General features: G+C 38.7%; 1 protein-coding gene across 5 annotated transcripts in view; it reads right to left on the bottom strand.

The window, feature by feature from the left end:
- The window catches only part of Ppp4r4 (protein phosphatase 4 regulatory subunit 4), a 94,169-nt gene that overhangs the window by 24,215 nt on the left and 56,937 nt on the right, over nt 1-13,017 (bottom strand). For all 5 annotated transcript variants that reach the window (XR_004114207.1, XR_004114206.1, XM_031356074.1 and 2 more), the window contains exons 8-14: nt 10,286-10,407; nt 8,634-8,756; nt 7,322-7,491; nt 6,883-7,002; nt 3,468-3,545; nt 2,711-2,794; nt 1,108-1,290 (exon numbers count right to left, since the gene is read on the bottom strand). Coding sequence is in view for 3 of the 5 variants with exons in the window: in XM_031356074.1 (XP_031211934.1) it covers nt 1,108-1,290; nt 2,711-2,794; nt 3,468-3,545; nt 6,883-7,002; nt 7,322-7,491; nt 8,634-8,756; nt 10,286-10,407 (880 nt within the window). In the remaining 2 variants the exon portion in view is untranslated. The remainder of the gene's footprint in view (nt 1-1,107; nt 1,291-2,710; nt 2,795-3,467; nt 3,546-6,882; nt 7,003-7,321; nt 7,492-8,633; nt 8,757-10,285; nt 10,408-13,017) is intronic.

Raw genomic sequence — 13,017 nt, 5'->3', positions numbered from 1 at the left:
TGTTTTTTGGAGGGGAAACTGGGAATGGAGAAATTTACATGTAAATAAAGAAAATATCTAATTAAAAACAAAAACAAAAACAAAAAAACAAAAAAGAAAGAAAGAAAGAAAGAAAGAAAGAAAGAAAGAAAGAAAGAAAGAAAGAAAGAAAAATAGCCAGGTGGTGGTGGCGCACGCCTTTAATCCCAGCACTTGAGAGGCAGAGGCAGGCAGATTTCTGAGTTTGAGGCCAGCCTGGTCTACAGAGTGAGTTCCAGGACAGCCAGGACTATACAGAGAAACCCTGTCTCAAAAAAAATAAAGAAAAAAAATAAAGAAAAATAAAGGTGGACAACTTGGTAAGGCTCCACTTAGCTGTATGGAGAGAAAGTTACTCCTCTCCTTGAATGGAAGGCTGTACCCCAAGGCTTACATACTTTCCGTGTAACTGTCCTTAGGCACTATAACAGACACAGCACCAGACTACAGGGACCTGCAGGAAGCCATGGGAGTAAAGGCCTGACAGATGTGAGATGCTGACGTGGGACAACAGAAGAAACAGCAAAGTGCAAGTTCTTTTTGCAGTTGACATTACAGAGTCCTGTCGATCTTTCTGTCCAGTGAATTGTAACAAGTCTGAGGTAAAGGGCAGGAACTGTATCTCAGCAGGATGAGAACCTGCCATGCATACATGAAGCCCTGAGTTCAACCCACAGCACCATATAAATTAAGCATGGTGCTGTACACCTATAATCTCAGCATTGGAGAGAGAGGCAGGAGAATCAGAAGTCCAATGTGATCTTCAGCTATGTGGTAATTTGAGGGCACACTGGGTTGTCTACATACTGCTTCTAAAATTGATACAAAAGTTTGAGGTAAGTTATCCACAATCCTCTGGCAGTGGACAAAGAATATTTGAAATCCTGTTCACACCTCCCTATAGCTAAATGGTGGAAGACCAAAGGGCAAATCAGAGGAGCAGAGGAGACTTAACTCCCCTTCTTGGGACCTGGGGAAATGCCACCCTTCCAAGCTGATCTGACATTCTTGTATTTTGAAAAAGTGAAGAATCCTTGGTAATGACAAAATTATTCCCAAGTTCAAACAATCGGGGGAATTGGGGCTCACATTTGTCATCATGATGGTGAACATTCTTTGTAAGAAACGGTAATAAATCTGGTCACTCGATATGATATGAGGCAGACAGGTATATTTCTGCAGCAGCTTCTCATGGGTCCTCCACTTCAGAGAGGCAGCAGCTCGCTGCTCAGCAGCCGTGAGTGCTGGAATCAGGTCTGGCAGTGAGGAAAACTGCAAAGAAACCCAGGGAAAGAACAGTGACTAAGTGATGATGACTAAGTTCATCAACTGCAGCCTGGAGTAAACATACACTAGAGAAGGACTTTAGAGTTTAGAAGGCATCTCAGTTGTCACTGAGCAGTAGTTATCGGGCAGAACCAAACATTTAAAAAACAATGCTTGAGTAAAATTTATGGCACCAGAAAATGAAATCTCTAGAACCAGGACTGTTCTTCTTCCTGACAGGTTGGTTATCAGGTTGGTTACCAAGGCAATTATTCTAACTAGCAAAAATTTCCTTACACTTCACACTGGCCAAGCTTGACCTCTAAATTCTTCCCTACTGTCCTATTTGTTATACTTATAATAATTATTAATACTGAAAATATGAATCCAAATTCCAAAGACATCAATAGTTGTGGTAGTTGGAACTATTATGTAGTAACTGTAGAGGGCAGCTAACACTGGCAGCCTTCACAGCCACAGGCACGGCTATGCAGCAAGTGCTCTTTTATTCACCTGCTTATATGCTTATTGTAAAAAACTGTTCAGTGATTAGAAACACTGTATCTGAAAAGGGCCTTCCTTTAGAGCCTTCCAACTAATCTACACCTGTCTGTGTCACCCATACAGTAGAAGCACAGAAGACAGCCTGAGGAGAAAAAAGTTGGAAACTTGGAAGGTCTTATTCCTATGTTACTTCACCATTTGGGAAAATATGGGTACGTGGTGCCTAGGACTTTTGGGCCTCCAAATTCCTTATAACAGAACAGAAATTAAAACCTTAAGATATTTCCAATCAATTGTCAGTAACTCATGGTAATCCTGCCAAATATGGCTCCAAGCTGGGATGTAACCCATCCTTCCTTTTCATAGTGTAACTAACTCATGTAAACTTTATATATATACATATACATATATATATATATGTAGGTATATATATGTATGTATAATACGTATATATATACTTATATATGTATTCACTTTTGTTGTTTAATTTTATGCATATGCATGGTGATGGGGGTGCACTCGAGTTCAGTGCCAAAGGAAGCCATAAGAAGCATTATATTCCTTTGGAGACCAGTTACTGGTGACTGTGCACTGTGTGATAAGGATGCTGGCATAGAACCCAGGTCCTTACTCCTAAGATCAGTAGAGCTGTTAGCTGCTAAGCCATCTTTTTAGACCCCTCACGTAAATCTTAAAGCTGGATGGGGATGTGCTGGGTGCATCCCTGCATCCTGACAGACAGACACACAGAGGGTTGGACACTAGCTGTCTGGGGATATGCTGGGTGCATCCCTGCATCCACTGACCAGCACAAGGGCAACAACTATTTTAATGTCTCTCACACATTCTTCTGCTGTTTCCTTACAACCACCATGCAGAATAAGATGACAAACGTCCAGCTTTGTTGAAAAATAGGATTTACCTTATTTTCTTGAACACTGCTTTCTCCACCAGTAGACATAAGTTCCAAGATTTCTGGAAGGTTATTTATAAGAGCATCTAGAACCTTTTAAAGAGATATTGATTGTGTTTATAATGATAATTGTCTATCGTCTAAATTAGTTAACTCCACAAATCAGTTTATACATAGAAGAAAATATTACTGACCAAACAACATTTTTGGTGTTCCTATTATTATATTTTTTTTTAGAAAAAAAATCAGTGTAGCTTCTATTCATCTAAACTGGAGAAAGATAACATACTCAAAATAGCCTTCTAACTTTGGGAAGGAGTCTATATCCGCTGATGTAGCTAAGCTTCCCAAGCTAAGAGTCACTCTGCTGAATAGAATGTGCCATCTATATAGCATCAGATGGAAGAATTTCAAAATCTTCATGAGTCTATGTGTAAGATAAAATATACTCTCAAAACAACGCTGGGCTAAATTCCAAAAGGTTTTATGATTACAAGTGTGAATAAAACCTGTAATAGAAAAGGGCACCTGACAGGAAAGCCAAAAGTGTAACGAAATACCAACAGCGATTTAACTGAAGCTTCTTTTTTGTCTACTTGTCAGCGTTTCTAATTTTCCTTCATAAACAATACATACCTTCACTTTAAAACCAGATGTACTGAAAGTCCTAATTTCTAGGATCTTCCCAATGACACAGTGACATGGGCAGTGACATAATTTGACTTAACATAAAAGAAGTAAATGCCAGACTGGGAACTTATATTACCTCCAGTGACTCATCTTGTAACAATGTTAGCAGTTCTTTGTGTATTAAATGTACTCCAGAACTCAGAAGTTTAGATACCTGAAACACAACAATGAAATTTCTCAGATTTGAGACTACAGAATACTAAGATATATATTTTAACTACATTATTATTATTAAATACTTCTAAAATAGATATAAGTAACAACATAACTATAAAATTAATTTCTAGTAAATTTAGCTGCATAGATGTGTTTCCTGCCAACCTAGCATGGGTGGGTACAGGGTGAGATGTGCATAAGAGGGGAGGGAGGGCAAGTACAAAGGATGGGTTCCCAGAGGTAGGACTTCTGTGTCGGCCCTAACAACCCACAGCCACCCCTCACAATTGAGTCTGAGAGCTCTCAAGGGGCCTTAAAGAATACCCGGGGCATGCAGGCTTTTCTTCCCACTCCAGCTTCTCCAAGACAGAACAGAACTGAGAGTCTTAGTGACGCTGGCTGTGTAACTCCCAACAAGGCACAACAGTTTTCCTCACCGCTGTCGGAGCCTATCCTCAGTCTGAGAGGAACTGACAGGGCTTGAGCAGGTCTACACCAACGCTTTTGGTATAGTTCCTCTAACCAAACTCAGAACCCACAAAGATGAGCTCAGCAGTTTGTATTTTACCTTTTAAAGGGTGGGAAAGGAAGATAGAGCATACTGGGTTTGAATCGTTTTGTTTATAGGGGTTGGGGTGGGAAGATGCCTGAATAAAGAATGTATTTTGAAATCTTTCACTTTGGGTTGTTTTAAGTTGTTAGAAATATTTTCAAAATGACATTTTCTGGAAAAACAGAATAAGTCATAATAATTATCAAATCTTGTAAGCACAGTGGTGAATTTTTATTATTTAAAGGGCAAAATAAGTCCTGTTTGGTGGATCTAAACATTACCCTTAGCCTACACACATTAGGTCTGACTTCAAGAACATGAAAACTAGGTATCCATAAAATACATAAAAAGCCATCTCCACAGTGACTCCTATTACAAGAATACTGATGTGTGCGTGCGTGTGTGTGTGTGTGTGTGTGTAAATGTGTGTGTGCATGTGTGTGTGCGTGTGTTTGTGCATGTGTGTGTGCGCGTGTGTGTGCGTGTTTGTGTGCATGTGTGTGTGCGTGTGTGTGTGCGTGTGTGTGTGTGTGCAATGTGTGTGTGTGTGTGAATGTGTGTGTGTGCATGTGTGTGCTGTTTTGTCTGCTACAAAATAAAACTAAAATCAAAGATTAATAAACAAAGGAGATAAGAGAAACTAATGTTTGCATAGACCTCACTCCTGGGCAATTTTCTCTGAAGAGTGCATGCTGATCAACCTAAATGAACAAATACCCTGCAATCTCCAATAGGAAGTCCCTTTCCTCCTCCAAAAGTAAGCTTTTGTGGGTCAGTCTATAGAGGTGATACAACTAACTGTGTAACACTGGATTGCTTTGAATAACTGTGTCATTTAAGTGAAATATTTCCTATATTTTGTAGTATGAATATACATTTCATCAATACTAGAAAGTTTAGTTTCAAAATTTTTTCATCATATGCATGTGCATATGCATTCTCACCTGTATGTGCGCATATGCAGTATGTTGGGTGTCTTGTTTGATCACTCTCCACTTTATATATCAAAGGTCTCTCATTTAAACTTAGAACTGCTCCTGATTCAGCTGGTATAGCTAAGGAGGCTGCTCTGGAGAGGCCCTCTCTCTGCCTCCTGAGCTGCCTGCCGTGCCCACCAAGATTTGCATGGGATCTGAACTCCAATCCTCACACTTTGACAGGCACTTTACCCACTGAGCCCTCTCCCTAGCCCCAGAAAGGTGACATTTTAAAGAAGCAAAGAATATGACTCAACAGTCCAAAGCATCTTAAATAATACTTATAATGATGTTATTAATACCCTGCACTCTCTCAGCTTATCTAGTAGTGCCTTGACATAGGATACAGTGCAAGAGAGATAATGAAATATTACTATTGACAATAAGAATTTAGTATAGAATTTATAAGGAAAGAAAATATTTTATCATATCAATTATAAAGAGACTGTCATGTGACTACTTTGAACAGACAAGTTATAGCTTATATACTGTGATGGTTAATACTGATTGTCAACGTGACAGAATCTAGACTAATTTAGCAGACAAACTTCAGCATACATCTCTGAGGGAATTTCTAGATTGAATTAACTGAGGTGGGAAGCCCATCCTGTCTTAACTTCAGTTGTCCACTTCCTCAGCACAGAGTCACCATGGAAGAGGAAGCCCAGCTAAGGAACCGCCTAGATCACACAGGCCTGTAGCTATGGTCTGTGGAGTCTTGTCTTGATTGATAATTGACAAGGGCCCAGCCCACTGTGGGCAACAGCATTTGCTGTGCAGGTAGGCCTGGACTATGTAAGACAGCTAGCTGAGAGAACCACAGAGCAAGCACATGAAGCAGCACTCCTCCATACTTTCTGCTTCCAGCACCTATCTGAGCTCCTGCCCCGACTTCCCTCATGGTGGGCTACAATCTGGCAGTGTGAGCCTTATTAAACCCATTTCTCCCACAAGTTGCTTTGAGTCATGGTACTTACTAGAGCACCAGAGAAGCAGACTAGGACTCTCCAACTGGGGCAGCGCTGTGCCATGGCCTGGGGTCCTGGACTAAATAAATGAGAGGAGCTGCCAGCAGCACTCACTGCTCTCTGCTGTGACGGTGGCCCCAATATAGCCAGCTGCCTTCTGCTTCTGCCACCAGGCCTTCCCCACCATGATGGACTGTGCCCCAAACTGTGAGCTAACATATCCTTTCTTAAGTTACTTTTGTCAGGTAGCTTGTCACAGCGATGAGACAAGCAATAGTCATATATCTGGCAACTGTTACGTACATGTGTTTTTACTGTTTTTCTTAGAAACAGGTCCCTGACTTCAAAGATGAAAAAAGTTAATTATGTTCATCATAAAAGTTTGTTTTGTACATAATTTATAGAAAGCTGAACAGCTGAAGCTAAAAGCTGTGCTCATAAAAATTCACTTGCAGTAAAAGCAGTAAGTGTAAATAATTTGTTACTCAATTTACCATTTACCCTAAAACTACTTAAGCATAGGGGTAAAGTATAAATATGACAAATCATTTTAAATTATAGCTATCATAATGTCTGGCTTAAAGTAAATATTTAGTTTAAATATGCTGAAAATAGGCCAATGAGTAAATGAATATAATGTGTTTATGTAAATGGATTTTGTAAACACACTAAGAAGAAAATTATGAGAATTTAAAAATAAGACTTAAACCTATGCCATGAAAGAGATATGGAGTCTATCTTATAACAAGTCTGTAAACACAGTATAGAGAATATTAAAACAGTATCTAAAAAACACAGAATCAACATGTGCACTATGGAATTCATTCTTAGACTTACTTCATAAAAGCAAATAGCAATAGTGTATCTGACTGGTACCTCGGGGTCATGACAAAGGCAGAAGAATGTAGAATAGAGTTCCATGTGGAAGTTTTTAGGATCAACAAAAACAATCATGGCCTAGTGGAGGTGGAAGGAGATGAATGGGAAGGAGAGAAAAACATGCATCAATACCTGATACAATCATCTTGCTAACATGGAAATCACATCCTATTAAGCATATTGATAAAATATTATTTGTAAAAACCAAATGCATAAATATAATTCTAAATTATATACAAAGAAATATAAATTGCATCAAAATTTACTTAATACCTCTATACAATTAGACACAGTGCTAAACACAAGTGCAAAGATGTCAATATTTTAATTTACTCTACTCATATATTTTAATGCAATAATCAAAACGCCCAAAAAGCATAAGCAAGTATTTTATTACCGGAAAGTTGTAAGCACAGTTCTTTCGTACTGAAGTATATTTCTTCTCCTGCTCTACGATTTGGGATGGGATCTGGTTTTCATTATGGCCATTTTCTTGTTGTAATCCCAGTGTACAAAGTTTCTTATAAAACTCCAAAAATCTTAAGTGCTGATCTGGAGTGAAAATTCCTAAAACAAATGTAAATCCTGAGTCCAGCATTTCAATTACAAACAAAATTTTTTTAAAGAAACTCAGAGTACAATAAAAATGTTTAGAACAAAATATTAAAGCAAAATGTCTACAGATGGTTGGTTCATAGTTACAGCAATGAGCAAACAAATACTCTGAAGAAAGCTAGCAGGTCATATTTTTTTCACCTTGTTTTTACTTTAATAATTTATATGAAGATCTTTTTTTAAAAGGGAAATAGAGGAAGAGCTGATCTGAGTGAGGGACAAGAGGTGAAGGGAGAGGGCTTGGAGGGCTGGAGGAAGGAGAAACTCTGGTTGGGATATAATGAGAGAAGAATAGAAGTTTAAAAAATAAAAATAAAAATTAATATTTTAATTTTAAAAATACATACAGAAAACAGGAATTACGTCTCCATTAGTTCTACAGCTTGTGGAAAACTAAGATACCATCATCATCAGGACCATTCTTAAAATACTGCTGTGTACTTATGGTATATGTTTTAAAGTCTATGCAGGAAAAAAATGTCATGTATCTACAGAGAAGGAGCTAAAGAACCTAGCCTGAAAGATGCCAGAGTGATCAGAAGTACTATTCATCAATGGGAGAGCTCCACAGTCATCAACTCTCTCAGAGCCAGGGATGTAGTGGACACTGTAAAGCATTTCCCAATTACCAGATGTCTGCAACCCACATGAAATACATCACTATGCTAGATAAGAGCTTAACTCTTCTATGATCACAATAAGCCAAGAGTATGCTCAAATAACATGGCTCCTGAGTGCTGTCTACATTCTAAGCTGAACTACTTACTCACATGCTATATTTATCATTCCAGAAATGGTTTTTAAAGTTAGTCTCTCTGCATATGAAAAGCTAGCATCCTGAACTTTTATTAGCACATTGCATCTTAAATATACAAATTTCCCAGAAATTCTGTGGGCTGCACTCACTGACTTCTCAAATAAGGTGCCATCCGTGAAAACATCATTTCTAAATATGCTCTAAATTATGTTGCCAAGATCTAAGTTCTCCTAAGGCTGCGCATACTTGAGAGCAAGTGCTACCTGAAAAGAATTGAATGAAATGAGTAGAAGCCAAAGAGAAGAGCAGCTAGGCTTGCAACCCCCATGTAACATACCATAGAGTCCATGGCATAGCTTTCCTAAATGAAACGATAAAGAAATCAGAATTGATTCATCTGCTTTGAAAGACTTTTCACAGAATGATTTCACTAAGGGAAGTATAGTTTGACTTCTGTCATCTGGGAAACAAAACAAAACAATATATAGTTTAGAGGTAGTTGTTGACATTACCCTGTGGAAACTAAGACACACACATGCTACAGAAGAAAAACAACTCTGCTTCACTAATGAGAGAAATACCTGGCAGCGGTGACAGAGGGACTGGAGACAAGGGGTGAGATCACCAGAAACTGTGAATTCGGACATGTACAGGAGCCACATGGGAATGAACATAGGGCCACTACAATTAAACAACTGGATAAATGGGGTCTTGAGTGTGAATTACCAGAAGAGCTCCAACATTTTCAATTTAAGTAGCTGGATAGCAGGCCCAGGAAACTTCGAGTTCTCTCTTACATTCCTCCCATGCCACACTGTAACTTTAATATTGTTTTTATCAAAGTCAACTTGAAATCTAACCTGTCTACTTAAATTCACTGTTGTCACTTCTTCCATAGTCTTTAAGTATATGTATCCACTTAGGCCATATGCTTTTGATATCATAGCAATATTTAAGTCTCACTTCCAGATACTTGGGAAAACTCCCAGAGTTGATTAAGCCATCAGGCATGCGTCAGTACTGAGGGGTGAAAAGCTATACTAGAGGCATAGGTGCCATGCTATTATGACTGTATTACCATCACAATTCAGAGCCTTATTTCCAGTTATTATTAAAGGAAATCAATACAATACTTGAGTAACAGAGCAAGCATTATATGAAGCAGGAGAAACTTCAGTATATGAAGAATAAAATGGTTTTAGAACTTGAAGAACAAACCAAAAAAACCTGTGGTTCATCATATTACCTCAATGACCACTCTGAAATATTTATACAAAATCATCATTTATATTGCAATAATCTTTCAGAGGCCCTATTTCCGATCAAATGTTGATAGTCCCAGTGAGCCTAACCCTACAATTATACAGTTGAGTTTAGCACCTCAGTCTTGACATATGACCCGTTAAGCATTACCTTGTCATGGGCTAACATCCACTGATGAAATACTTGTCTGTCTAGAGCCGGCATCAATCTAGGTAGGGTACATGCTTAGTAGAATAGCTAGCTATCTGTTCTGTGCCTTGGGTTTGGATAAGATCAAGAAATACATTCTTACACATCCCCACTGAATTACCTACTCCAAATTTCTCCTCCAATGGCATTTTAATGCCAGACTTCTGGCGTTAAAATATTAAGAAAGAATTCTCTCAGGCATGCAATAATCATGTTATAGTCATTTAGACATGTTACCGTCAGGACTTAACATCAGTTGGCTGAGGAAATTAAGTTAAGGGCTACTCCCAAGCCAAATTCTTCAACTTGTACATATGCCAGTTATGGTCTGAAGAGAGAAATGAGAAGTAGGAAGCACACAGCAGCACCAGATTCCAGGATGGTAAGAGCAGAAGCACACAAGACATTAGAGAGGAATGCCCATGACACTCTACACTTGACAGAAAAGTCTCAAGCAGCCTTTCTCCTTACAAGCAATGGAAAACATGGAAAAAATTGCCTTTCAGAAGTAAAGATGCTTGCACACACAGAATTTACCTGCATCAAACATGTCAAGCATGTTAACCAAGGTCTCAAAGGCAGCAAGACGCACACTGCCACTCTCGTCCCTGGAGAGCTCTATTAATTCGGGAAGCACCGCACTCTTTGTCAGTTCTGTCCTGCACAATAAGCCGCAGACGAGAATAAGTCAGAAAAGCCAACCTGCAGCCAGAGTCTAACAAGCCAACTGAGCGGCCCCACTGCTCCCAGCCCCACTCTCGCCTCCCACACATGCCACCTGCTGAGGAAGGCAGTCATGGGTATAAGAAATACAGGGTGGATATGGGGAGAGGGATGGGGGTTAGGAGGAGATATAATTAAAATACATTATATGAGATTCTCAAAGATTTAAAAATATTGAAGAAATACTACTAATAATTTCGTAACAGTTAAATCAATTCCAATTTCTCCTGTGAACTATTGCTAACTATAGAAATTTTAATAACTAGGGTATTTGATATATTATGCTTTATAAATTATATAATTTTCTATTTTAAATAAATTTCAGAAAATGATCCAGCTAGTTAAGAAAAAAATGTATTATCAGTATTTGAAGAAATTCAAGCAAAACCATTTGCTCTAGATTTTGAGGCATGTTACTTTTCTAATTATCTGAAGTGTACATGACATTATTAAATAATTAGTTTCTATACAAAAGAATGGTAGACAACACTGGATATTCAATGTAAAAGAATAAGGGATGATAACTGCTTTTGTAGACTAAGCACGGCTGAGAAGCTAGTCCAAGCAGTTCCTAGTCAGCATTCCATCCCTACTGATGACAAGGGTCTGCCTAGACTGCTCAGTGGGCACCTTCAGATACAGCCTTGGTTGCATACAGTACAGAAGACCGCATAAATTATACCCTGCACAGTATATTAACAGAGTTTAAAACAAAACAATGAAACAACTTAATAGCAGAGGCAGATGGAACTCTGTGAGTTCAAGGCCAACCCAGTCTATAAAGCAAATTCCATGCCAGTCAGGGCTACACAGTGAGAGTCTGTCTCAATAAAACAAACAAACAAACAAATAAATAAATAAAATAAATAAATAAACGAGCTGAGCAGTAGTGGCGCACGCCTTTAATCCCATCACTTGGGAGGCAATGGCAGGGGAATTTCTGAGTTCTAGGCCAGCCTGCTCTACAGAGTGAGTTCCAGGACTGTCAGGGCTATACAGAGAAACCCTGTCTTGAAAAACCTAAATAAACAAATAAATAAATAAATAAATAAATAAATAAAATGAATAAGTCTCAAAAAAAATTGAAAGCTGGGTGAATCTCAGGGTTTAAAACCTGGTCTACACAGTAAATTCCAGGTCAGCAAAGACTACATAATAAGGCCCTGTAATTATATGAGAGAGAGAGAGAGAGAGAGAGAGAGAGAGAGAGAGAGAGAGAATTTTAAAAAAAGCAAACAGAAAGACTTCAACAGAAAATTTTTCCTTCAGTTTCCTAACTCGAAGAGGACTTCTACTGTGCTTTCTGTAATTACTGCATTTGTTGTACTATATGAGCATCATCAAGAGCTCAGCAGGACATGCGCAAGACATTTCTCCCCACTGCAGATCTAACAGCACACCTCTAAGCAATTCATATGTTTATCTTTCTCTTCTGAACTCAGAGAGTGATTTGTACAACTACTCACTATGCACTGGAATTTTTCTATCCTAGTTTAATTTTTTAAATAGTTTTTAATTTTAACTTTATTTGAACTTTTATTCTCAGGGTTTTGTTTTTGTTTTTGTCTCAAAAATGTCTCCTCATTAAATCTTTAACCATACTGTAGTAGTAAGAATTTAAATCATTTTAAATGCTAAGTAGATAATTCATTTACTCTTTTCACTAGAGCCCAAAACTGTTTTTTTTTTAATTGATTATTATAAGGAGGCAATGGGAACTTTGAGAGAGAGGTCATATTTGGAGTTTTCGAGACACTGGAGACATGCTCTGGGAGCAGACAGCGCCTTCTTCCTCATTTTTGTTTCCTGGTCAAGAAGTGATGGCTTTGCTCCACCCACTCTCCACTACATGTGCTGTCTCCTAGAGGCCCAAAAGTAAAAGATCATCAGCTTTACTACAAATTAAAACCTCCAAAGAATGACCCCAGATAAAGCTTCTCTCCATAAGCTGTCATAGCATCTGTTACAAAGACAGAAAGCTGACTGACATGACCAGCCATGAGATACCATTACTTTTCCGTTACCATACCATGAAAAGTCCTACCATTATATTTATAAAAGGGCAAGAGAACTCAAGACTAAATAAATGTGTACATATGATCAAGCAAATTGGTTTAAATGTATTCTGACCTACTGAGGCTGAGTATATTTTCTGTAATTTTATTTACAAATTAGTCCTTAAGAAATAATCCTGGACACCCAGGATCAGAGGTAAGCAGGAACCAACATCTGTCCCAACACTGGGAGTAACTGGGACCAGCAGGACCAGGCACACAGGAAGTCTGCCAGCCCAGTGACTCGGGTTCCTTCTGGTCTGTCTGGGCTGGGTTCCAGAGTAGACCTTGGGCACATGCTCCGCAGTCAGTCCCACAACACCCAGAGGAGGCTCCACTCACAAGCGCTCTGACACACCCACGATCAGAGATGAGCAGGAACTAACATTTGTCCCAACACTGGGAGTAATTGGGACTAGAGAGGAAGCCACACTCCCAGGTGATCTAACAAGCCCAGGATCACAGGATCACAGAATCACAGGATCACAGAGA

This window comes from Mastomys coucha, unplaced genomic scaffold (assembly GCF_008632895.1).
Source record: "Mastomys coucha isolate ucsf_1 unplaced genomic scaffold, UCSF_Mcou_1 pScaffold6, whole genome shotgun sequence".
NCBI lineage: Eukaryota > Metazoa > Chordata > Mammalia > Rodentia > Muridae > Mastomys > Mastomys coucha.
Note: the sequence above shows the minus strand (reverse complement) of the source record. Positions and strands in the feature narration are given on the sequence as shown.